The 26,893-nt window shown below is 43.1% G+C and overlaps 1 protein-coding gene across 1 annotated transcript in view; it reads right to left on the bottom strand.

Annotated features, from left to right (window-relative positions):
• The window catches only part of SORCS1 (sortilin related VPS10 domain containing receptor 1), a 262,302-nt gene extending 249,843 nt beyond the window's left edge, over positions 1-12,459 (bottom strand). The window contains exon 1 of the mRNA XM_023929827.2: positions 11,709-12,459. Coding sequence (XP_023785595.2) covers positions 11,709-12,338 — 630 coding nt within the window. The 5' untranslated portion in view covers positions 12,339-12,459. The remainder of the gene's footprint in view (positions 1-11,708) is intronic.
• Positions 12,460-26,893: the final 14,434 nt, after the last annotated feature.

The raw sequence follows: 26,893 nt of genomic DNA, 5'->3' as shown, positions 1-26,893 counted from the left end.
ACAATGAAATATTTTCATCTCCTAGCAGCTGCTACTGCATAATGTATTTCTGGATCATCTGAGTAGCTTGTTAGGAGGAAAATTTACTAATGAGTTAAAATTTAATTTGTCTTGTGTCATCTCAGTTCAGACATCAACCACATAATGCCATATATTTAAGCAGAAGCCCAAAATTACAGACATCTTTTCTCTTCTCTGAACTCTCTCCAGCAACAATCTCCACATATGTCCTTATTTAAACAAAATGATCTCTATATAAAGGATTAAGTGCAGGTTTCCTGAGTAACATTTTATAATGAGATGCTGATTCTTTTGTACAATATTCTCTGCTCCTCATAAAATTTCTCAAAGTATTTCTTTCCCCTACTTGCTCATAAAGGATTGTTTCGCACCAAAATTCACCTTGCCAAATGCAAGATTTCTCAGAAATTACTCTTTCTGCCTGGCCTTTCAATATCTCAGTGTCAGAAAGGAATAGAGATGGATTCTTCTTCTGTTTGCCTCCAAGCAGTTCTTGGCTTAGATGAATACTGATTTGTGAGTGGAAAAGGCACAGACCCCACATTTCTCCTCAGCTACTTCAACCTGAGAGGGTGCCAGATGCAATGGAGATATGGGAAGGATAGAGCAAGGAAGGCAATGAAATTTTATTTTTGTGTGTGTATTTCTCTTTCAGTCTGACAGGAACACTGGTGATCTCTTAACTCTTTTTGGAAGGACCTTTGGAAAGCAGTTTGGGGTTTGTTTTATTTCACTTTAAAGCCATCTCTCAAATGCCTCACTGATAAGCTTGCCTTAAGAACGTGAATAGCACTGAAGAAAATTGGTGCTGCTGTACCCAGGACAGACACTGACAGCAATTTAAAAAGGACATCACAGCCATCAAAGCACAGGCAGATAATCCAGACCACAAACATTTCCTGGAAATACTTGTTACACTTAACATCACTTTAGAAGTTCTAGGAAACATCAGAATCTCTTTGGTTAAGTCTGCTTTAAGAGAAATGTGATGTTCACTTGCACTGAAGCAGTATTTCACCTCCACTGCTTGCCATGGTGGAAACACAGGTGCAATAAAGCTGCCAAGACAGAGCTGCTTCCCGAGCAGGGCTGGAAGGGACCAACACCCAAACAGGACAGGACAGCAGCACAAAGCAATTCTACTTGGGACAAAACTAAAAGGAAAGATTGAGAAGCAAGTGAGAAGCACCAGAAACATTAATTTTCTCTCTCTGAATCCATGCACAGAAACCATCAGTATCAATGTTATTTGCTTCACTGCATCCTGTGCGTGTCCATACCTTGTGTACAGACAAACTTTTACCCTGTAATGACAGCCTGCTTCCTTGTGCCTGTACTTGTCCAGCTGGCAGGCAGGGAGGGATATGGCAGGTGGGGGTAGCAGGACCACACCTTGGTGCTGAAGCTCCAGGTGTTCCCCTCTGTAAGGAGTGTTATTCCTGCTGGCTGTGAAGCCCCCCACTGCCAACACCTGCAGGATCCCATTTAATTCCTGCAGGATTCCTGCCCTAGGAGCTCGTGTTAGACAGCATCAGTGCAGGCTGCCCTGGCTCTTGGGCTGACCTGTTCACCGTGCCAGTTATTAGGGCTACGTTAACCCTTGGTTAATGCAGAAGCACTTGCCTTCCCAGCCCTTCTGCATCAAGGGAAAGCATCAGCACTCGCACACCTACACGCAGGTGTGTGCGGCTCTCTCCTCGTGTGTTTACTGTTTATCCTTTTTTTTCAGGAATCACACTCGGAATGTGTTGCTGTCTGAGCTGTCAGTGCCTGTCACATTACAGTGACGATCTCTGCTTTCAGAAGCCAGTTCAGGTTGTTTAATCATCGCTTCCCTCCAAGCTGTCCATCACAGGGTGGTCGCCAGGCAACAGCATCAACAGACAGGGCTGTGGGTGGCTGATGAGGAGGAGGAGGAGGATGCAGCACACGTTTGCAGGGACGAAGAGCTCACGTTCCCATGGGAGAGGGATGTATGGGAGCTGCTGAGTCTCTCTCTATCTGGTGGGATCCCAGCCTGTAGCATCATGAAAGTAACAGAGATTTCAGCGATTGCTGAACCCAGTGTTTGGGAGGGAAAACAAGATTCCCAGAGCCTGGTGCACGGCACAGGAGTGCACAGCTTGGGTCTCCTTTCCTCAGCTCTCCTAGGGGTCCATGGTCCAACTCCCACCATCACAGGTGGGAGGGCAGGGCCCTGCCATCATGCCCTGGCCATGGCCACAAGTATCAGGCTGGGGTATCAGACAGCTGGAATCAACCACATTCACTCTTCTAGCAACTTTAAAATGAGTTATTTTTGAGTGGATGACAAGTCTGGAGAAAAAAGGAAGACCACATGGCATCTTACAAAAGTTGAAAATAAAATGGAAGGCAACGCCAATCTGGAAGCTTTTCATCCAAAAGATGAGCTGGAGAATATTTTCATTTATTTTTGTTTTATGTTTTTGTTTTCAAGGATACACAATTAAACAGTCATTTCTTACTGAATCAAACACACGGATCTGCATCAAAGCATCCTTCAGTTACAACAGCCTAAATATTTACTCCTAAACTTCATCAGCTCATCTGTACCGACACAAGGTCACCAGATCCAGGCTAAGTCCAGATCTATGTAGGCCAGATCTATTCTCATCTCTAGCCCAGGTTCTGTCACTCTCAATATATTGAGGGGTGTGTGGAAACACCAACACAAATGAAGTGGAGAAGGTGTAGTGCAGACCTCCCCCTGGATCAATCCTCAGCCAGAGCAACATCTCAGGGAGTAATCACTCCCCAAATTTTCTAATGTGGTGGCATTTCACCATGGACCTGTGAAATTAAGTTTAATGTATCTCCTGTTTCACTGGTATGTCTCTTAATAAGCTGTTTAGCCTGTCCATTTAAAAAAACCAAAACAACTATTCTAAAGTTTCCATCAAAGTAAGATCCCCCTTTTATTTGCAGATAACCATTTCCAAAATTTGATTATGATTCCAAGAATGATTAATTTAAAGATATTGTCTTTCATCTACAGGAATGTATTTTTTCTTGGAAAACTGAATTGAAAGCAATGGAAAGCAAACTAATTTTCCATATCATGTTCTTTGGCATATAGGCTTGATTTTCAGCACAAGTATTATTTGTACACCAGAAAAATATATTTACACTTACCTGTAAGTAAATACTTAATAAGGTCCTCAAATATTCATTTGAATATTCAATGTAATTCACTTTTCCTATGTCTGTTTTCAGAGAATATTCGGTGAAAGGTACTGGCACCATTTTTGGCCAAGACAGGGCACATTAAGCTGTTTCTAAAGATTTAAACTGACCCAGTGACACACACAGAAAGGGAGCACATGACCTCTTTCATCTACTGAAATTATACTTTATAGTTAAAAGAAAATTTTTTTAGACAAAGTCCAAATGATTAAACAGCATCCATTTCCACATCAGCGAGGAATTTCTCGCTGCTTTCTGAATCAGGAACTTAACAATTACTTCACCCCCCATAAAAAAAGTGCACCTGAGAAAATCACATATTGAGGAGGGACAATTTATAGAGATAAAAACATGCCTACATTTGTTATATAAAATATTTCCCTTGCATTATTTTCTCCACCTTAAATTTAGTGGGGGAGGTGAGAGTGGGGGGGGGAAAATGAGAAACATTTGAGAAAAGACATGGGATATCTCTGTTGGGTTATCTATATAGCCCGAGATTTTCTAAGGAGCTTTTCACTTCCTCCTGAAGAAGTGCATGAAAATTATCTGCAAGAGCTCATGGCACTGCTGTCCTGACATGATCACCAGCAAAGGAGATCTCAAACCTCATACAATTAGGATGTGAGCACTGACACTGCTTGGGACCTGGTGGTGTTAAGCTATCAAGAGCTTCCCATTTGTAGGTAAAGAGTTTCCAACCCAAAAACCCAGATGAGATGAAGGGGTTATCTTTGGAGTTTTCCCAACAGGAAAAGAGAAATCACAAGGTCTGTGACTCCCTTGACCCTCCTGCCCCTGCAGAAGCAGTTCTGCCCCAAACACGGCATGGGGAGAGTGCACTGTCCCAGTCTGGGCTGCTCCTCCTGGGGATGCTTGGCATTGACATGTGCCCCCACAGCTGCTGAAAGAGGTGAAACTTCCCTCCTGCTTCCATCTAAATCTCCACCTGTTTCCTCAATCATTCCTTCACTTATCCCAGGCCAGGGGCACCTCAGCACAGCTGCCCTGGGCATGGCAGCTCCAGCAGCCAGTGTGCAGTCACAAGAGAACATCGCTCCCCCACTGAGGGACACGATGGGAGGTCAAATTAAGTTCTTACAGACCCTCTAAAAGGAAGGAATTGCATTTTAGGACATATCCTAAAATATCCTGTTCCTTCTGAAATGCTTTTCTTCTATGTTCCCCAAGGAGAGAAAGTACAGTACTAAGTAAAAGTGCTATTGTGTTACCAGTACTGAGAATTAGGGATTAAGGGCTCTTACATTAACTGTTGTTTGATTTAAGATACAGCCAAAAAAAATTCCAAGTGGCACTAAAATCATTTTACTGCATCAACTTTAATATGCATTTAAAATTCCAAAATAATTACTTTATCACCCAGTGCTGCCATTTGAATTGGAATCAAGGTCCATTTTCATTTCAGGCAGAGATGTCAATTAGAGCTGCAGGAGTCATTGATTTTTTGGTTTGCCGGCCAGGTATAAAAAAATAGTTGAGGGAAAAAAAAACCACCTTGTGTCAGTCTTAATTTTTTTTCCTCCTTGGAAATGTAAACCTGAATGCAGCTTTGCATCTGGATGAACAGGATCCAGTACACACAGCTTTTAAGATAACAGCAGTTACCTAAATATAGGCAAAACCAGTTTGAGATGCTCTGCAATTCCCACACCTGGACATCAGGTAGGACACAGTTCCCACAGGATGCCCTTACCCTGTGAAGCAGTAACCAGAGGTAATGCCATCTCAGGTGTCATTAGTTGCCTCTGTCCAGCACACCGAATCAAGTGCTTGTATCACTGGATCATTTTTAAATGCAGAATATGAGAATCAAAAATCAGTTGCAAAAATGCTGCCTGATTCAAAACAAAAAGTCGTATTTAAACTTTCACAATTTGAGCTTGTTGAGAGCTATTTCTCAGGAGCCTTGGAATGAAAGGAAAATCAACGTGAACCTACAAAATGCTGTGGCCAAGATACAATAGCATTTTGCAGAGAAAGAGGTCTTTAATGGGGCAGTTTCATTTGCCTGGCTGGAGCTCTGCACAACCTGAGGGTTGTATTCACTCTGACGTAGCACAACCAGAGGATGTGAGATTGTCCAAGGCCAATGCTGACCTTGCAGCCCTTCACATGTAAAGCTGTGTCACAGCTGAATGGGTCTCTAACCCCTCCAGAATGAATTAAGGACTTCTGACCTCCTTGCTTCCCCCTATGGACTGACTTCACCGTGGCCTCCAGGTTAGGGAAATACAAACATCTGATCTGAAGCCAGGAGGAAAGGGAGAAACCCATTTTCTATTATAAAGTACTGTATTAAGAAGATTGAAAGCTATAACCCGATTGCTTTACACAGTTTATAGCCTCTCGATGTTGCATGAATGCCAGTTGCAACTGTCAGAGCTCTTCCATTATTCTCCTTAATCTCCCCTTGTGATGGGATTTGCATATCCCACCTGTCAGTGGCAGGAGCTCCTCACCATCTCCCAAAGTCTTTCACAGAGACCAGCATCACACAGTGACAAGCCTTTCTTCTAGTCCTCACAGATTCTCTTTCACTTACTGCTTTCTCTCAGAGCACGGCTCTTCTTATTAACAATTTCCCACGTATCCTATTTCATATTCTGTATATGAAAAGCCTCTGTTTTATCCACTCAAGAAATATATCTAAAGATGGACTGCAACACAGAAGAAAGAAATACTATGGGTGTTGAGTCATTTTGTTGAAAAATCAAACACACACACACAAGAAAATAAATACAAAAAAACCCTCAAGACCTCTGTTTAAAGGAATAAAGTCCTACTCAGTTACAGGAAATTTAGAGGAAGCTTCATATCTAGAATGGATGTGAGGTATTTTATTACCCAACATTACTAAATATAACCAAGACAAAAAAAAAATTGAAACAAGGGACTTTTAGCAATATTTTAATTTGATTAGATTATTTTTTTCTGGTTTAAATTCCCATTTTTGTTTCCTCACTTTTTATTCAGCCCTTCCAAAATATATTCTTAGTAGCTCTAGCAAGAGATTAGCCTGAAACAGTTTCAGCATCCAGTGCATTATACTCTTAATACTATTATATATTCTTGTAATGTGTACATAATACAGACTCCCTTTCACTGAATTATATTAATGCCAACATCCTCCTTGCAAGAATCTTTTTTGGGAGCTGTTTTCAGCACCCTTGAAATCAATCTCAGTAAGAAATTGACACTGGGGTCATTCCTCACCGTGGGTCTCACAGAGCATCTGGCTCTGGGCTCCACATCCATATTTATTACCTTAAAATTCCTCCTTTGTAATGATTCAATTGCCACAGGAGGAAGGGAGCAAGGGTTTAAGCATCATACAACAAAATGCTGGTCACTCGTGGGATGATGCTGGCATCCCTGATAATTTTACTTTGGAGCCACAGCTCTGCCAGCATTTGGGCAAAGTCTCCAAGTGAGATGTGAAAAAAACCCATTTTGATTATGGTCTCCCATTCTGAACTGAACAGTACACTGACAATTTAAGGTACTTTGGCCATGCCTTTACTGCCTCATTTGTAAAAAAGAGTATTTGTTATCATCTTCATTCATCAAAAGTAAAAATTCAAATTTGAGTTCTTGGAAACCTGATTCCTAGAAATTCAGAGTTCACTCTCCACAACCTGTTGTACAAGCAGACACAGAAAGAAGAGTGCTTGCTTGATTTAGCAAACCAGAGGTTGAAAGGGAATATCATCACTGCCTGTAAAATAATTCTAGGGGGATGTAAGTGCCAGGGAGGGAAAATAACTTCAATTAAAAGGAACACACACAAATGGAAGAAAAAATTAATCTGAATTGCCCAGTGGCAACATTAGAACAGAAATCAGAGAGAAGTTTCCAACAGTCAGAAGAACAAGGCTTGGATCAGCTACCCAGAAAGGAAGAAGGCAATAGCAGGGAGAAGAACAGGAGGTGATAGACCCCCAGCTGTTTGTAGATATTTGTGGTTTGATCGGTCATGGCTGTCAGATGCAGTACTCTGTGCCATTCTTGAAATTCCTCATTTACAAAGGAGGTCAGAACACTTCAGCTGAAAATCCAACAACAGTTTATTCACAATTACTTTGTCCAGGACAAAATGCAGTGCATTGGACATACATAGGTGCATCATTATTCTGCCTTACCTGTGCCCAGTTAGTCCTGTCAGTAACATTAAGTAACATCTTGCAAGCAACACCTAATGCAGAGTCTCATCCTGCCTAAAAGCTCTCCCATACGAGACCTGACTCTTTCCCTGCTGTCTGTTGTGATCACCTGACAAGAGCAATGATGACCTTGCAGGCTTCATCCTGCACTGGACCCTTCAGCTGTATTGATCTTCTGCTGTGGATGGAATATAAAACCTGGCCATGGCTGTGTTGCATCTACTCCCAGCTCCACCTCTGTACCTCCATCAGTCTGCTGAGGATCTGCTGCTGTGGAGGACCTGTGAGAAGCTCAATTTTGGCTTTCCAACCATGTAAATCACAGAAGCTTAAACCAGCTGTTTAAAGGTATCATTCTCACGTAAAAGCCAATCCCCAGATATAAAGCCAAATACATGCTCAAATTCTCTGCCACACTCTGAGATCTACACCAAAATCCAGCCCAGGAAAGCATTTTGTCCAGTGCAAGGCAAACTGCTATTTTAATGAGTTGAAACCTATGCTGCTTTCCTTCACAGCATCACATTATAGCACCAGCTGTAGAATCAAGGCACTCACTCAAAGTCCCTTACCTTTTGACCTCCTCCAATTTTTTCTGCTCTTTCCCCAGAATACTTTCAAATGAATAAATAAGGCACTGATCTCACTCCAAGCCAGCTTAGGACGGAAGTCTTCATTTTTTGTAAGCTCTGAAAAGCATATGTATCCCAAAAGCTCATTATGGACATCACCTAGAGACTTGCTTCTCTCCATTAAAACTAGGTCTATTTTAGCTCCACACATAATTCTCTGCTAGCTCTTTTCCCCTAGTCAATAGCATGGCATTAAGGGAGCTATAGAGACTCCAAACCTACAATGTCAGGATACACCACATCAGCAACACATTTGATATCTCCATGAGCTAGGAAACCTGCCAACTTCCACACCGTTGATGACATTTCTCAGTGGTGCAGAAAGGCAGGAGATCTCACTTGTGTATCTTGTAGCAGAGATTTGAGAAAGATTTCAGGTCATATGAACTTTTACTCCAGTTTTATAGGGGCCATTGGAAAGACGCTCAGGATGTATCAGTGCAGGTAAGTGCTGCCAGGACCCATTTACAGACTCAATAGTCTAGGCTCTTATTATATTGTCAAAATTATTTCAGGCAGGGTGCTGGTTTGGGCCAGTTAACACCTTCTTGGATCATTCCCAGACATTCTTGCACTCAGTGCAACCAAAGACCCTTTTCAGCACCCACTTCTGCTGAAGCCACTCTTTGTCTTGCAGACTGAAAGAGCTCAGGATTGTGGAGATGCAGGACAGCTTTGTGTGGCCTCACTCACTTCCACTGGGGACAGAGAAAGCCTGAGGTCCACCTGTATTTTAATATAATACTGGATACACTCCTGATTTCATCCTCATCAGTCATTTGACAAGCCAGGCTCCCTACACCTATGCTCTCCTCTGGGGAACTCCTGCTGACTCCATCAGTGAAGCAAGGTACATGAGAGATTAGAGCATATATGAACTGTGTCACTACAGATGAGAAGAGCATGCTCCAAGTCTCTGGATATGAATGTAGATCTAGAGAGCAAGCTGTCCAGGGAGGACCTAAAATCATTCATGGGCCAAAATAAGCACTGATCTAAAACAGTTTACGTTGATGGAGTTAAACTTGGATGACTTGGATGAATATTTATTATTCTTACTGTACCTGTGGCTTAGCATGCAGCAAATTCAGAGCAAAATGCCATCAGTTCCACGGTGCACAGACTCGATATAAAATCACAGCTAAACCTGAGAGAAGCTGCAAACACCCAGAACAATCCCGTACAGAAATCAGGAGTCCTTTCAGGAGTTCTTTCTCCTCCACAGCAGCACTGCAATTACATCCACACCACTACCAAAATAAGGACACAAGGAACCACAGTGAGACTTACAGGATAAGGTACTCTGCAAGAGAAAATCTTAGTGGTGACAATGCTTTAATTTTCCACTTTTTCCACCTAACAAGATTTCAAATATTTTGAGCTTTATTTTTGATTTTTCCTGTTCTCACACAGATACTGGAAACTATGATCTCTTCCCACTGCCCCTCTGCCTGGGCAAAAGGAAAAGTTGTTTGACAGCAGCACTTACAGAGCACATAAGAATGAAAATGAGGTGTGTTGCATCCCTGTGCCACAGCATGGAAACTCCAGCAGGAAGACAGCAGCTGCTGCTGTTGGAGTGCAGACAGGGCACTGGGGTTACACAGCATCCTCACAAGCAGCACATTGGGATCCTCTGCAACCCCCATGAATGCAGAACTACGTATGCTGTACCCCAAAGGAAGCGTGTCACCCCAAGCCCATCCCACTCCCAACTCCATCACTGACGGGCACCCAAAAACCTCCACACAGAGACAATGGGTCGGTGACACTCTTGGCTTTCTCCTAAACACTGCTTCAGCTGAGCTTGGACGAGCCTGTAGTGCATCCAAGTCCTGCTGGGGCCCAGCTTCAGTGAGTGTTGTGAGGGGGCTGCAAGCACAGCACAAAACAGAACAGCACTGCCAGAGCCCCCGCAGTGGAGCAGGGAGCATATAATACACAATGCAACCTGCAGCTCTCTGGGAAGGACAGTCACAAAACATGTCCCCACAGCTCCCTGAAAACATTTGTACACCAACACACTCAGAAAGTAAATCACTCCCTGACAACACCAGCCCACACTACACAGTGGGCAGAAACACATACACATACCTAAACACGTATATAACAATAGATGTGTATTGAAAAGCATACAGGTGAAACATCATTGCAGCAATAGACCAGAGAAACTACTGCCTGCTGGACGACTTTTTATATCAGAATCTTTTTTTTTAGCAAATGGGTCACTTGAAACCAGCATCAGCCTCAATTCAATTTGTATGAACAGACCTGTGTTCCTACAAGGCAGCTTCTGTTCACTCTAGACTATTTAAGAATAGTCTAGTTGAGTTGTGAAGGGAAAAGTCCTTCAAAATGGAAATGACAACTATTCCCCTGTCAATTACTTGATTAAAAACTTCCTGATGAGACCACAAAACCATGTCCCAATTAACTAGGGCTGAACCCCACAGTGAGGTGCTTATGACGTTCCCTGCAATTCTAAATTGAGTAGCTCTGTACAATCTATACCAAAAGGAATTCATAATGACTAGATTATAATTTTAAAATGTTATCAGCCTCCTAGTACTAAAAGCTGAAAGGGAGGCCAAAGATTTCTGCCAAGCAGTCAGAAACCTGGCATTACAGCTGCAGACACCTTAGCCTGAGTCCCTGTTTCTCCTGGGAAGTTGTATGGGCAACAATCACATAGTGGTGGCATCCCTTCTCTCTCATTAACATTCTGCTTGGTGTCTCTAAGAGGCAAAGTTGGAGAATCTGGACAGGCAGATCCCTCCACTTCTGCTGGTCCACAAGCAGAGCTAAGTGCAGGCAGAAGCACTCCAAGCAATTTACCCTTGCCTTCCCTGGGCCTTGGCCCTCAGCTCCAGACAGGAGCACAGGCTGGAGGGATACCGTGCCCAGGTTAACCTGGTAACTTTGATGTTGTGACTGTGGCTCCAGCCTGGAAATCAGCTGCCCACTTCTCTGCCCAGATTTTTTCTGCTCAGCTCAAGTCAGAGCGGTTCTGATGTTATTCCTGAGACACATGCAGGTTATGAGGAGGAAACGAGAACTCTCCTGTTTAACACCTTGGTGACAAGAGGCGAAAAGCAGCTTTATCCCTTACACAGAAACACTTCGGAAGCAAAGTCCTGTGAAGCCCTCCAGCATCTCTGCATCAGCAGGGCTTGGGGATGAGCCCTTGGGCTGACACGGGCCCCCACAGCTGGCAGGAGAAGAAGAAGCAGCAGCAGCAGAGGGGCTTTCCCTGGGCGTCCTTCCAGCTGAGCCTCCCGGGCTGCCCGTGAGGCTGTCCTGGGGAGAAGCAGGATGCGAAGGAGCATCCCCCTGAAGAGGCGCTCCCCGTCGCGCCGCGGGCGGTGGCAGCGCCGGATCCCGCTCCGCTCCGGGGCGAGGGACACGGGGGCCGGGAGGGGGATGTGCTCCGCGGGCGGGCGGGTAGCGGAAAGTTTTTCTACTCCAGAAGAATGGCCCTTTTGAAGCCCTTCTGCCCCAATGCACACTGCTAAGCGAAGCCAATCCCCGGCGCCCGGAGGCGCAAAATCCCCTTCGAAGAAGAAAAACCCAGCACCCCCCCACCCCCGATTACACACGGAGAGGGGGAAAGAAAAACAGGGCAAGAGGGGGGAAATAAGGAAAGCACGGAGGAGCCGCCCGCGGTACTCACGCTGCTGTTGTGGCCGGACCAGTGCACCATGGCCTGGTTGTGCGCCGAGTCTCCGGCCAGGGCGAAGGTGGTGCTGGCCAGCCGCAGCTCCTCCAGCCCGAAGCGGGCGGCGCCGCCGTCCCCCGGCTCCCGCCCCGCGGCGCCGCCCGGCCCCGGCCCCGGCCCCGCGGAGCCCCGGGCGCTGCGGCCCCAGCGCCGCCGCTCCGAGCCCGGCCGGCCGGCCGCCCTGCGGGGACCCTGCGGGGGCCGCGCCTCGGCCGGAGCCGCCGCTGCCGCTCGGGGACGGCGCTCCCCGGCCACTTTCTCCGGCTCCCCCGTCACTCGCCGTGTCTCGCCGGATTTCATCCCCGCGGGAGCGAGGGTCGCTTGCAGCCCGGCATCTTCCGCCCCGGCCTCTTGCCCTCTCTCAGCTCCCTTCTCCCCGAGGAATCTCCTTTCCTCCTTTTCTCCTCTGTCGGTCCTCAAGTGCATCAGTAATCCCTGCTGCGGCTGCTGCTGCGGCTGCACCTGGGAACGGCAGGATCTGCAAGTTATTTCTGCACCGGTAAAGCCGTAAGTGAGGAGGAAAAGCCATGTCCAGTACAGGAGAGCAACGTGCCAGCCTGGGTACCAGCCAGCAACTTTTTCCATCGCTGGCGACTGCTGATGAGTGCGAGGGAGAAAGAGCAAGAAGGAGAGCGCAGGAGCCAGGGAGCTGGGCGCTGCCGGTTCAGCCGACGCGGGGTAAACACGGCGAGAACTCCACGTAAAGTTTCAGACTCTTCTGTGCTAGATGCAGCCGAGGGGTAGAGGAGATTACTTTCTTCCTACCTCTCCTTCCCCCTTCTTGTTTCCTTTTTCTTCTTTTGCACTTTTACCTTTTGTCTCTTTCTCCCCGGCTCCCCCTCCCCTTTTTTTCTTTCTTTTTTTTTTTCTTTTTTTTTTTTTTCCCCCCCAAAAAACTGGTGTTGCTGATCAGGCTTGTGATGGAAGGCAAAGCCACAACCACACGGGGGAGGAGCTGATTGGAAACCAGAGAGAGAGGGAGAGAGAGAAGAGCAAATCCTGGCTGGTGATTTCTCCCGGCTGCCTGTGTGGAAGTCACAGCTCGCTCCTCTCCCTCTCGCTCTCTCTCTGCTCCCTCTCACTTGGCTGCTTCTGCATCACACTCCTCCCGCAGCCGCCCCGCCAGGCCGCCCCGTGCCTGTGTCGTGAGTGGCTGGTTACTCACTCCCCCTCTCTCACACATACTCCAAAGACGGACTTACCCCAACTTTTAAACTCGCATCATCCGACCCCTTCGTCCCCTGTGCTTCCCATCAGTTCAAACCCCTAAAGCCTGCTCCCCAGCATGCTGGCACCTCCACCTATGGACTGGAAACAGATGTGCAAAGTGAAGAACAGTTGCACGCGTGTGTCTATAGTCTTCCCAGAGGAAATGTTTTAATTCCATTCATTAAGTGGCCTTAAATGTCTGAGCAGGCTCTGAAGTAACCTTTAATTTTTCCCTCATCCCGTGACTGATGTAAGTGCATTGGAGTTGCTCAGAATAGGCACCTGTGCTTGCATTTACAGAGGGAAAGTCGCATTTCTACCCCTCTGTTCCTCCTCCGCTTGTGTTTCACTGTACTGTCGTTTACAGTAGCTGCCGATGCTTAAACCTCTCATGCACGGCAGAAATGTACCCACAGAAATGCTGATGGAGACAGGGACAAGCTTTTGGAAATGAAATGACGGCGCTTGGAGAGGGAGATTCCCCTCCAGTGGTTTATCAGCAGAATTAAGCCCTTGTTGCTCTAGCTGTCTCTCAGGCTTTCAGGACCAGCAGTTCCTCCCCCGGGAGCTGTGCTCCTCTCTCGGTGCATGTCCTCCCCGGGAGCAGCAGCAGCGGTGGCCGGAGGAGATCCCCAAGCGCTGCCTGCAGAGGTTGGTGTGTGCTGGCCACGGGAGCTGCTGCTCCCTGACCTCAGCCAGCACTGTGGTTACTGCCCCACAGCAGGACAGGGCCCGGAGCTTTGACAGGCACTTCCAAGTGCCCACGGGCATAAAAACTGGGGGGAATTAAAAGCTGTTCCCTCGGAATTTTATTCCATCCCCGTCTGCCTGCTCTCACTCATTCCCCTTTGATTTACGGGAGAGTTTATTTTTTAATTAATATTTTTAACATTTCCTTCCTGACACAGAAGACCTTATTGATTTTTTTATTTTTTTATTTTTTTTTTTGGCAGGGCATTTCAGAAAACGATTTACAGATTCGTTCCACATTCTTCTAGAGATTTCACTCAAATTCTCACTGGTGACACGTCTTGGGATATTAGCACAAGACCAGAGGTGAAGGGAGACTCACAGTAATTCAAGCTGGGCATAACTTCGCGCTGCTTACAACAATGATGGATTGTCTGCAATGTAACCACCTGACCTCAGCTAAATCTACCAATTAACTGCATACCTGTTTCCACATCTCCCAGCTAAATGGTTACTATTAGTTACAGCCTGTCAAGCAATAACAATAATTAACACACTTAAACAGCTCCTTGCCTTTGCTAAGCCCAAAGCTCCTCACAAAGGCCAATTTGCATAAATTGTATAAATGGAGGAAACTGAGTCACAGTATGATCAGCAAAGTAGTGATGATTGGAGATGAAGCTACTTTATTATCAGCCCAATCCTTTATTTTCTATACAATAGATTGTCCAGGTGGATCTGTCCCAGAGGATCAACTAAAAAGCATCACCTTCCCAGCACAAGTCTCTTAAGGAGGCTTTAATCTAAAGGAATGAAATTCAGGAATGAGTAGGTGAGACAGAAAAAGAACTTGGAAGAAGGAAATTAGTAAAGAGGTCAGAGGAAATTTCTCTTGGTGTTGTAATAGAGATTTGCACGCCAATGCATGGCTAAAGCTGAGGAGAGAAACAATCTAGCTGTCTCCTTTAGGCAGGTGATTATCTCTGAGTGGCCAGTGGGTGATAGGGATGTGTCTGGTGGAGCTCACCTTACACACTGTGAACACTCTACACCTGCAGAGCTCTTCAGCAAATGCACAAGAATCAGTCATGGAGAGAAAATACTGGATCCAACCTGGGGACCACAGACACATTTTCCAGCACAAGACCCTGTTGTGGGTGGATACAGGACAGACACGTGCAGTATGAGCCACCTTCCCCTGAGCCCTGTTTCCAGGAGTTATCAGTTTAGGAGATTCCAACAGCAGAAACTGCACCTGATCCCTTACTTTTGTTAAGTAGTAGGAGGACTTTTAATGGACCTGTCTCCCCAAAATTTGTATAATCTGTATTTATACTCTTGGTGTCTGAGGCAAGCTGTGATAGTCAATCTTACAATCTGATTACGTGTACTTTTGAATACCCACGGTCTGCACTTATCTGAGACAGACATTTTAAATCGTTGTAATCTAATCTTGCTGCCAGCCATCTTTTTGCCACCGATGATGTGATGATTGAGCCATCAGAGATAAGAAACCGGAGTCTTTGGCACAAAAGAATAATCTGCTGTCCTTTGATGTAAGGGATAGTTTCCTCAGTTGGGAGCAGGGACCGAGTTCATATACTCAGACAAGAAGAGGGTGTGATGTGACTGAGCTCCATGGCTGTGCCCATGAGAAAGGAAAGGCTGCCCTAGTGAGTACCCAGACCTGAGACACCACCTGATGTGATATTTCAGTACCATGTGTCCAGCTCCAACATCTGGTGAGAAGGTGGTCAGGAGACTTCTGTTTCACACCTCCAGTATTGCCTGGGGAGAGGGGATATGAGCAAGCCGTGGGAGCCATGGAACAGGAGGCAATCATTAGCAATATAAAACATGATACCATGAGAGCAAATTAAAATTGTGGCTTTTAGCTAGCCTCTTCAGCCTCTGCTTTTGCCAGGATGTGCAGTGGCAGGGGGTTTTCCTCTGCACCAGGAGGAACTACCTCAAAGGCAGAGATCTACACATACACAAGAGTGTTGGGGGAGTTTCTTCCTTCTGGGTTCAGGAAGAACAAGCTGGAATCTAATGAAGGGAGTAGATACCAGTTCTAGGTATCTGTTGCAGTGGAGCAAGCATCTTCCTCAGGATTTATGTAGCCTTGAGAAGAGAAGCAGGAACAGCATGAAACGTGGATGAGTACACAAATCTTCACTTGAGACTGGGCAGGTTCTGAGACAGGTGGAAATATGGGCTTGGTCAAGGACATAAATCCTTATGACAGTGATTGCAATAATCTGCCATCTGCAGGAATCCTTTCCCCTGGAGTGTTTCATACTCTCAATCTGAGACTACCTGTGAAAAATGTGGTCCTGAGAGACTTCCTGGCTCCACAGTATTCCTGTCTCCTGAAACAGGCTAGATGATGTACCCTGTATGATGGAAGCAGCTCAGGGGCTGTGTCAACACTGCCTGTACTGTGATGGAGTAGGAAGGGAGAAAAAGGAATGAAAGAGGATACAGAGAAGGAAACAGAGTTGGGTGGGCTTAACCAACTGAGTTTTTAATATAAGGCAGGGGCTTAATATAGCCTGGTCTTTTGTGAATCTGAATGTCTTTTAGGCAAAGGAGTATAATCTTTCCCCAGTAAATATTTGTATAATCAGGATTTTGTGAATCTACACTCATTTTAAATCATGAGTTTTCTCAGAGAAGACTGTGTAATGAAGGGAGACCAAGAAGAACACTGCTCCATTGATTCCTATCAAGCCATGGTGAGTGATGAATACTGTAGTTTGACATTACACATAATTCCTCCAAATGGAATCTCAGTCAAAAAAAAAAAAAAAATCAGGATACAACAGATATTGTTGCAGTTTCCCTTCGGGGAAAAAAATTACTTTCAGCTGTAAATATCACAAAAAGACTATTTTTAAAATTCTAAATAGGGTTTGGATGGATCAATCTTTAAATAAAATAGGGACTAATTATGTATGTCAAACCAACTATTTCCAAGTGCTTCTTGTTTCACTGAACAAATGGAAATTATTTAGCTCTATGGTTTATTTTGTAGCAATTGGTAGAAAATTGTTACATAGGTGTTATTATAAATAAATCCTGTAACATATTGGGTCAATGCATTTGACAAAAAATTACCCAAATATTTGAAAAAAATCTGTAACTGAAAGAAAATCTCTTATCTTCTTCCACTAAGTTTCATTTCCCTTCCTCAGACTATTTTTGGAAAGGTGATTGAACTATTTATTCTTGACACTAATAATTCCTCTAAATTAATTAACATGAAATCTCTCCTTTGTTATTCCACACAATCAAACCCCAAACCAGTGCTATCCTAAAATTAGGCTGCTGCAGCTTTTAACAGGGACTCCTATTCATCTGCAAATGTGTTGCAATTTTGCTTTAGTTGCCATAAATATTAACAGCGAGGGCTTTTTGTTCTTTTACTCCCTCTTGCTGCAGCCTGTTGCAAAGACCGAGGTTTAAAGTAATCTCAAGAAAAGTGCAAGACTTTGACACTTTATAACTCTGAGAGCCATTTTGCTTTCCTAAATCCTCAGGTGGAGAGTTCATGAGCTCATTTATCTGGCAGGGAGGCTGTGGGGTGAGCAGATTCAGTCAGTGTGATTGCCTCCAAGTACAGGAGGGTGCTCAGCACCAACACCTGGTTGCAGTTTTCCTCAAATTCTGTTTATATTGAAATATCTAGTCATGCTTATTACCCAGCAGCTCTCTGAGGACAGTAGGACTTGTCTGGATTTTCTCCTCTGGAAATTCTCTTATGTAATTCCTCAGTTTCACTTCCATTTCTGGATCCAGAGTGTTTTCATACCATCCAACCAACCACAAATGGAACAGCAAACCCCACACCCACACTGCAGAGTCTGCATTTTATTCTCTGAGTTCAGACCTCCCTCCTGCTCTTACAGCTGCAGATATTTCCTGGGCCAGCTGTGCCCAGGTGATAAACCAAGGGTGGATTTGCCATGGGAGGAATTAAGCTCCCATCCCTCTCCAAATGAGCTCACACTCCCAGTCAGGTGCTGAAGCAATACTCGTGTATAAGCACAACCATATCCATGCTGGTGTTGAATCCAGCACTCTGCCACAATCCTGAATCCTGTTTCTTCTCTTGTGACATCTGCTCCTCTGTGCTGGCCTCGAATTTCACTGTTGCAGTGCTCCTCTCCCCTTGTGATCTGGACACATCAATCCATTACCACCCTGTGCTCCTGAGTGTTGCTCCCCTGTCAGGGATTACCGTGGGATTTAGGAGCAAAAAAAAAAACCACAGGCCACAGAAGACAGTGGATGAGAAAATCTGCTGCTTGAAATTCCCAGCTGACATTCTCTCTTGATCAGCTTTTGCAGCCTAAGAAACCTGGAAAGCTGCCCTGAAAAGCTGGTCTTAGATTCTGCTGGGTTTCATAGTTGGTTGAGTGTAAAGCAGAATTGCAAGAACTGCACTTATATCAGGACTGCACTTTGCAGCTGAGGAGAAAACCGAGCTGGAACTCACAGACAGAATGAGCTGTATTATAACAACTTTTAAACTAGTAAACAGTGGCAAAAAGAGGAAGTCTGAGGTGGACCTTGTAGTCAACTCATTCACCACTGCCAATATGAATGATAACCACAGGGATGACCCAGCAATTGTCACATTTCATCCTGACTGTTTTAAAGCAACCCCATAATACCCAGAAGGTTTTTGCCATCAATAACTAAAATGTATGCTGTGAACACTTCCAACCACATGAAAGGCAAGAATGCACCCAGGAAAAATGAGAATGAGTTTAGCAAGTCATGCTTGACCACCGTGATGGTCTTCAGCTACTAAACAGCTGACTGTTTTAACATGGCCCCAACACAGTCTCATGGTAAACTGAGGACTTATGGGCAGGTTGGAGAATCAACTGACTAGAAAACATCTGGGGTTTGCATTGGGGTTTCTATTTGCAAATAAGGCAAACTGCATTTTCTAATGTAATGCTAGTAGCATTGGTGGCACTCACTGCCAAAAAAACCTGGGGACAGTTGTGCTATAACATCCTAAATTTGGCCATACGAGAAAAACTGGCCATGACCTGACTCTGTTGTTCCTGTGGGCATGTATCTCCTCTATATCCAACTCTCAGCAAGTTCCTTTCTCCTTTTGTTGTGTGGAGATACAAACTTCAAACTTTCCTTTCCCTGACCAACAGAGGGTCTCTGCAGCTATTCACAGACATTTGCAAGTGGCTTATCTGTGTCCATTGAGTGATTTTTCATTCCATCAACAGGAGTCCTCTCCTGTTCCTCAGGAGAATTTTGGCTGCTGGATGCCTTGGAACCTTGCAAATCTGCAATTTGAAGCAGACTGATCAAGTGCAGATAATAGTTTCCTGTGAACAATAAATATCAGTCAGAGTCTGACTAACCTTCCACAGAGTCAGGATACTTCTGTAACATAAATCTTAAAAGCCTAAAAAGCATAAAAATAATTTGTATTTTCTTCCTTTTTCAGAGAACACTGAGCTTTAGTCATCACTGGGGAAGTTCGCCCGACATTCTCTCAACTCTGGGTTTATCTGCATTGACAGGACAATAAAAATTCTTGTCTGTCACTCTACTGCCATCACCTTTGGCTTCTGCACTTGGTTGTGGAAGAATTTAATGGAGGTAAGAGAATAATGATGAAGAGAAAAAGATTACAAACTTAATGGCCTGTGAATGGTGCTTATCGTTTGTCACCATTACAGATGGTGTTTTCTTGCTTGTGCACCTTGCTTGATTTCTCTTAGCCAGAAGTGTTGATGAAGTAGAAGTTTCAGGTACAACTGAAGATAAAATTCCTAATAGAAGAGAAACCTTTCTACTTTAAACTACCTTTTTCCTGCAAGAAAAGTAAAAAATATATGAAAAAAATGAGAACCCTTGAGGCTGATGGAAGATGTGAGCTTGCCCATTGACAGTATTTTATTTCACATCTGAAAAAATGACCAGAAAAAAATTTCTGTGAGGCAACTCTGTCCTGCTTCACTGATGCATTGTTTCTTAAGTCACGGTCAGAAATCCTTTTCTGGAGACAGTTACATCACTCACAGGTCAACCAGCAGAGCTTTCCCTACACACAGTCCCATGCACACAATCAGGAGAGAAGGATCTGATCATCATTTAAAGCTGTTCTCATTAATTCAGCCTTCTCTGCCTAAAACGAGGTAGAGGATACTCACCTGAATTTTGCTGCTGGATGATAAGCAGTGCAGACATGTACATCTGCATAGTCAGAGACACCTTCCCTACTGGGGCAGCTGTTTGGAAAGTTAATGTTTTTGTGGGATCTCTCTGGCCAGAACCCAAGGCAGATGAAGAGAGGGAAGCTTCCTCTACCTTTTCTCCCTCCAGCCTGGCAGCTCCTTCAGCAGCTTCTCAGATCTGTGGCATCCAGCTATGATTTTGTAGCTTGGTGGGACAGGGAGAGATGCACCCTCTAAGGAGGGAAGAAGAAACAGTCCTGAGAGACAACTTGTCAGTCCCACCTTAGGTGAGAAACTCTAATCTTCCAGAAGGAAAGATTTGGAATATGTGGTGGAAAATCAGGAGAAAATGCGAAGGAAATCTGTATTTCTTTGTTGTCAATCTTTTAATCATGAATCATGTAGTGAATTTCAGGCTCCTGGTGTCATGGGTTTATATAAGATTTTAAACATTCTTCTTTTGTTCTCTTTTTTCTTTAAAAAAAAAATAAGAAAAAAGAGCTAGTCTTCTTAACTGTGGAGAACAGTATGAAGACAAAGCTCCTGTTTACTCTAAATCTAATCTGAAGTGTTCCAACACAAAAAACAAAGCCAAAGCAGTAAAATTAAAATATTCCACTTGAGCACTTCAGAAAGGAAAGGTTTCTCTTTCTTTTTCCTTTTTTTCTTTTTTATTTTTTTTTCCTTTAAAAATAGTCTCTGGAGTTATTTTTGCCAGCCACAACAGTTTTTTAAAAATATGTGTATTTAAAACAAATAAGTTTATTCTTAGATACATAAAAGGGAAATAAAAATATTTTTCTAGCTAGACAATCTGTTACAATTACCTTGAAATTAATATTAGATTTCTGAATCTCTTTGTCCCTTTTTTAAACTCCATTTGTCATGGAATTTAAAAAAAAATCAGTTATTCATTTGATTTAAATTAATTGGGATGTTTTCCAGAACACCTTGCAATATAAAAATAATTTCTTGTTATAAGTTTGGTACTAAATTTTTTTCTTGCCCACAGCTCTTAGCAATTTATCTGGGACATCTGTGGGTGTAGCACCTGAAAGATTAAAGCTCATACACAAATATTTGCTTCCAGTAAACAGGACCCTGATAATGTAATTTTAGGGTTAAACTTGATATTAGGCATAAAAGAACTCTATAAAATATTTTCAAAAAAGTTAAAAATTATGTCAGATTTTGATCAAAAGATTGAACAAAAAAAGAGAAAAAAGTCCCCTCATCATCAATAAAAAACCCCTTTCTCTAGAAGAATGAGATTTATTAAATAAGGGTGATGAAAAAACAATAACTCTGTCAGTTTAATTCATGCATACACCCACAAAGGTCAATAAATAGCCCAAGTAATGGAAGGAACTCATAAGCGATGCTTCTGCTGATTTCATTGCAAGCATTTCCTGAGATTACATTTATTTTTGTGAATATTGTTGCTTGGAAAGCTCTGTTTAATATCTAGTCTCACATCAAGAAAGCTTAGGGGGAAAACTTCATTTGCATGTATTTTCATGCAATTAATAACATTCAGGGTTTGTGCTTTTCTTATGCCAGAACCGTGCTTGCCAGCGTTTGCAGCCCTCCAAACACACATGTTAATCCAAGTCTGAATCACTCTGATTTTCTCCTCTGTTTGAAACAATGTTTGTTCAAAAGATATTAAGTGTGCTTCCCCTTTGTCTTCATTCAATCCAGACTAGTTTTTAACATTTTTATCCAGACTCCTTGATATTCTGTTTTAAAATAGCTTCAATTTTCCAGTCTGACCAAGCCTCCGTGTGCATTTTGGTTCTTTTATGCCTGATTGCAATCAGTGGGAGTCTCTTCATTGATTTCAATGGAATTTGGATCAAGTTCATTTGCAGCATAACTTACATATGTTTGCTGTCATGGAATAAGCCAGCTCTCAGTGCAGCAGCATCCAGGGAACTTGAGAGAGCAAGGAATAAATTCAGGGTCTCTGATCTTGCTTGGGAGGAACTTAAGCAAGTCCTGGTTTATTAGTGGTGACTGCCCTACATAACACATCTTGAGTGTCTGCCCTTTAACTACAGTAAAAGCTTCTTTTCTGACTCAGGCTCTCCCAGTAGTCAGCTCATTTTAATATTTTTTATGGTGCCTCTGTCTTCTGCAAGATTTCCTTCTCATGATTTCAAATACTCATTGACACACTGGGCATTTTGGTGTTTTCAGCATCTGTTGACTCTTTGAGGTTCAAACTCTACATCTTTTATAGTTTGATTCTTTTTTCACTTTCCAAAAGAGGTGAAAAATTAAAAAACAAGGCATGGGGCCTGGATTGGTTCTTTGTTTTGTTTTGTCATGTAGGTGCATCATTCTGCACAATCCTATTTTGTCTTTGTTGTTGTTTTTGCCAGACAACATAATTATCTTGATTGGTGGGTGGCCAAGAAAGTTTTAATTAGATCCAGGGGGATTTGAGCAGCACTATGTATTAAAAAAAATGCAAAACAACGTTGCTAGAATTATTGTTTATTTATGTTGTGAAGCATCCTCTGTAAGATATGATATTGCCTCTTTGCATTTCCACTTCTGCCCCCTCTTCTCCTGCCTTGCTCTTTCCCTCGGTTCACAGGGAACGGTGAGCTGGCATTAACATCCTTACACTGAGCCAACCCTGCCAAGCTGTTGCTGCTACAAAATTGTCCTGCAGCTCAGCCCATGCCAAACAGAGCCATTGATCCTCCAGCCTGTGCCAGCTGAAAGGAGCACAGGATGAATATCCAGCTTTGTGGAAGGGCTGACAAGTGATTTGGGGCAGGCGATTGGCACGGACATCAGTGAGCAGCGCTGAAGGCAGGGAGAGGACAGCACTCAGGAGATCTTTCTGCCTGGTTATAGGTACTAGCTTTTGACTGGGAAAGGGCTGTTTTTAGTTATTCAGTAATCTAAAAATATCCTGGTAATGAATTAACCTGAAGGCGGGGGAGGGGGATAAAAACCCACGCATATTGATTTTCTAAAAGCAGGCAGGAATGCTGTTATTTTGCAATTAACATTCAGCATTAGAGGACAATCCAGCTGGAAAGAACCAGCTAAGCAATTCCAAGTTTTTGCTTTCTGAACTTTTTCTAGTGATATTTTTTTCATTTAACTTCTTAAAAAAGGAAGACAATTTAGACAGAAAAAACAATTTAGGCCATTTCTTTGGCTAATGGGGATTAACTTGTACACCAGTGTCATGGCCATGGTACAAATCCACCTGCTCTTGCCGAATCAGAAGATATGTTCATCTAATAAAGGCTGACCCTGCTCCAGTACTGGAGGAAAGTGTGAGACAAACCATCTGAATGCAATATTCATGATAAGGAAGCTTCTCAATAAAACTCAGAGCAGGTCTGGGTTTCTGGTGAGACTGGTGACGAGCTCTAGTCTGATTTTGGCTGTCACCCTTTTATTTCCTCTTCCCTGTTTTATTTTGTCTGGTATAGTGTGCATGGCTCTTCTTATGGCTTAGCATACTCAAGGCTCACCAGATTCAATGGTAAACAATGAGTAAAAATGATATCATCACATCCTGCCCTTTCAAGTCCCCTTTATTGGCTGCTGAGTGAATGTTTACAGCTGAATGCTATGACCAGGATCAGCCTCCACCACAAACCCAACAGGCCACACCACTGGCTGTCCTCTGGATGCTGCAACTCACGTTATGTACCCAAAGCAAAGAGCATTGATAGCAGGGAAGAGGACTGGAAGCAGGGAAATTGCCACTGAGTAAACATGTGCTCACACAGATTAACATATGTTCATGTAAATTGAGATCTTTACTTTTTAAACAGGTTTCTGAGATCCTGTCTGAGGTTTCAAGTTTTCTGTGCTTCCTGAATTTTTATCTTGCTCTCTTGCAAGTTGGCATTTTCAAATTATTAACTTGTGCAGGGGTGAATTCTACTGAGTCTCAGAAACAGCAGAGGTTGTCTGGCCAACAGCATATGCTGTATTTCCATGTAATTTGTCCCTTTTTTCCCAAATGCTCAAGGGAATCTGGCTGCAGAAACTTCATATTGGGACTTTGTCTGGTAAACAAGTTGAGGAAACAAGTGCTGAAATAGAATTCAGCTTTTGTACGTCTAGGACTTGGCAAAGCATTTGGAAAAACTACAAGCACCCATTACTACTATACTGATACAGAAATTTTGTCAGATATTTCTGAACAGTTTTGCATAAATTTTAATATATATGTTCTTATTTAGCAAATGTTTATTTAGCTATCACTGTAGTTTTCCTTTAAGGGTGCAGGAAGGGCCCAGGGAGAGCGACAAAACCACCAGCTTTTACTGAGGAATGATATGCCCTGCAGCCATACTGTGTGTTTAGAGTCTGGAGACAAATTTTAGGGCCTGGATTTATTTATAGTGTTTAATAGATGCTTTGATAATTATTTGCATGGGAATGGAAAACAAATTCTCCAGATTAAAAACCATAAAGAAAGCTTGTTTGGATTAGCATGATCAACCGAAAGTATCCATTTGATTCGTGGTGTATATATATAATTTACTGAGCTGCAAAATAAACACACTCTACTGTTCCTCTGTTGAAGACTCCAGCTGTAAATATTTCATTGCTCTAAAAATGTATTGCTATTAGATAGGTCTCTTAATATTCAGCAGAATCAAGTTTTAAGAAATAAAATAAAATATAGTTTCTGTTTTCTGGAGAACCATTTCTAAACATAAGAGTTCAGCTGGGTGAAAATTGCTCTTCCACCTGTTGGGTGCCAGCAAAATTGTCCCACAAATAAGTAGGAGTTTTCTATTAGCTTTGAAGGCATAAACAACCCCTGCTTTTATGAGTGCAGGTGTAATCACATCATGACCTGGTCTGTCTCCCCCTGTCCTGCTTGCAGTTCATCATCACCTCTGAGGAAAACAGGTCTGCTCCTCATTATTACACAAGGGGACAAAGACTAGGTGAGGGAAAGGGGAAACTCATCAGGCAAACAGAAACATCATCCACAACAGGAGAGAGAAGCAGAGCACAGACTCCCTCTGTTCATAAAGTACTGAAAATAGTCACAAGCACAAGGGAAGAAAGACTTGTGACAAAGGCTGGGGGGTTTCACAGCACAAAGGTCCCACGGGGCCATTGTAGAAAGACAGGCAATGACCTGGTGACACCAGCTTTGGAGCTTTTCTTTATACAACCAGGACACTTCTGGTGATCTTCCTGCCTTACTTAAAATGAACAAAACCCATGCTTTCGTAGAGGCTTTCAGGATGGTTTCTTCCTGACTTTGAAGAAGAAGAAAAAGAAGTAATTCTTTGCTGGTTTTCCATTGTTGGAGAGCTTTTTCTGGGGGAAAAAAAATAAACAAAAACCTGGTGTGTTTGGGAAATAATTTGATAGTGTTGGGGTAGTTCTTTTTATTCAGGAACTGATGGTTTTTGCTGTCAAAAAACTGACACTGTAAGAACAGAATTAAATATGAGTGCATAGATACATAGTAAGGTTTTTCTTTAGTGTGTGATATACCAAAGCCACAAATACTCACACACGTCTAAGGAGCTCATTTGCTGTCCACAATGAACATTGCCACTAACAATTCCACTTCTCAAGGATAGGTCCCCATAAAACAAACAGTGTACCTTAATATCACAAAGTACCACTTCTTTCAATTTATTATTGTGCTTCTTGAAATTCTTAAGGAGCTCCAAACAGAACATTGAACATAGACCACAGTCCCTTCCTATAAAAAGTTACAGTCCAAGTTATCCATGTGTTTAGAGAATTTAGCCTGTACACAGAGGAGCTGAAAGCCATCCAACACTAAATAAAATTACATGGCTGGAACAAAACTTCACACCAAAAAATTGCAGGATTAAGCCTACAGATTACATTGTTAATGTTGGTTGCCTTCAAAACATATCAACAGACACCCCATCTTCCTCCAGTGAGCATTTAGACAGTAAAATACTGGAGAAAGGTGTTGCTCTGCAGATTTGCACTCTCTCCTGAAACTTCTTTTGGTCCTCAGCTATGAATTACCTTTGCAAAGTAAATTTCTCATGTAGGAACAGCTGCATAGGTCAGGGTTTCTAACACTGACATGAGAGTACTTTGTGCCATTTGAAAAGCCATTGAAAACTAATGAAATAGTGACATTTCAAAGCAGACTTCTTTTGCAGAAATCTGAAATAACTTCAACTGGTTTTACATCTCATCAAACCTCAAAACACAGGTACTCTGACTGCTGTAATCTGTCACAATATTTGATTATTTTTTAACAGTATTATAGTGGTTTCAACAAATATTGAGATGTTAAAATAGGGGGGTTTTTCTTATCTACATATGGAGTTATAGGAAAAGTTTCATGCTTGTTGACAATTACATACAATCTTCATGTGCACACTCTGAATCCTCAGTTGGAATAATAATGTGAAAATGAGATAAATTTCCCTCATTTACTCATGTATGCAAAATAGGCACAGAGCACCTGAACTGAAATTATGAACTGACAGTATATCTCACATATGGTAGAAGTTATTCAAAATATTAATATATTTATGGAGAATTTTGAGTCTGAAAAAGCTGTCAAGAGAACGCCTGCAGTGTTGCATCCTATGACTGGATCAGGTAATTTATCACCATTTCAGCTACATCCTGTTCACAGCAAAACTCCTTGAAAGTGCTAACACAGAATTCTCAAAAAGACTTTTGCCTGCCTTCTTGTATTCCTCAACTACTGCCTCAAGAGCTGGTAATGCATCACACTGGTTAAAAGTGATGAACAGAAAGGTGTCATTGCTCTGTCTGTATTCATGTTCATGTCCAGCTCACACTCCACCCCTTCTCCAGGTTCATTTCAGAGATGCTACTTGTTACTTTTTTCTGTTCTCTACTGTCTTGTCTACTTCCTCACAACCATGAAGTTTGAGGATGTAGCTTGGGGGAAGAAGTGACCTCATGAGCTGGATGAATGCTCACCTGGTAAGTTATCCTGTGCTGTTAACTAGTTAGTTAGTGGCACTGCAGATGCCAAGGAAGGAAGATAAGCCT

The sequence above is a fragment of the Cyanistes caeruleus genome, chromosome 8 (genome assembly GCF_971803275.1).
Source record: "Cyanistes caeruleus chromosome 8, bCyaCae1.hap1.1, whole genome shotgun sequence".
NCBI classification, from domain to species: domain Eukaryota; kingdom Metazoa; phylum Chordata; class Aves; order Passeriformes; family Paridae; genus Cyanistes; species Cyanistes caeruleus.
The sequence above is the reverse complement of the archived record's forward strand: the minus strand, read 5'-3'. Positions and strand labels throughout refer to the sequence as shown.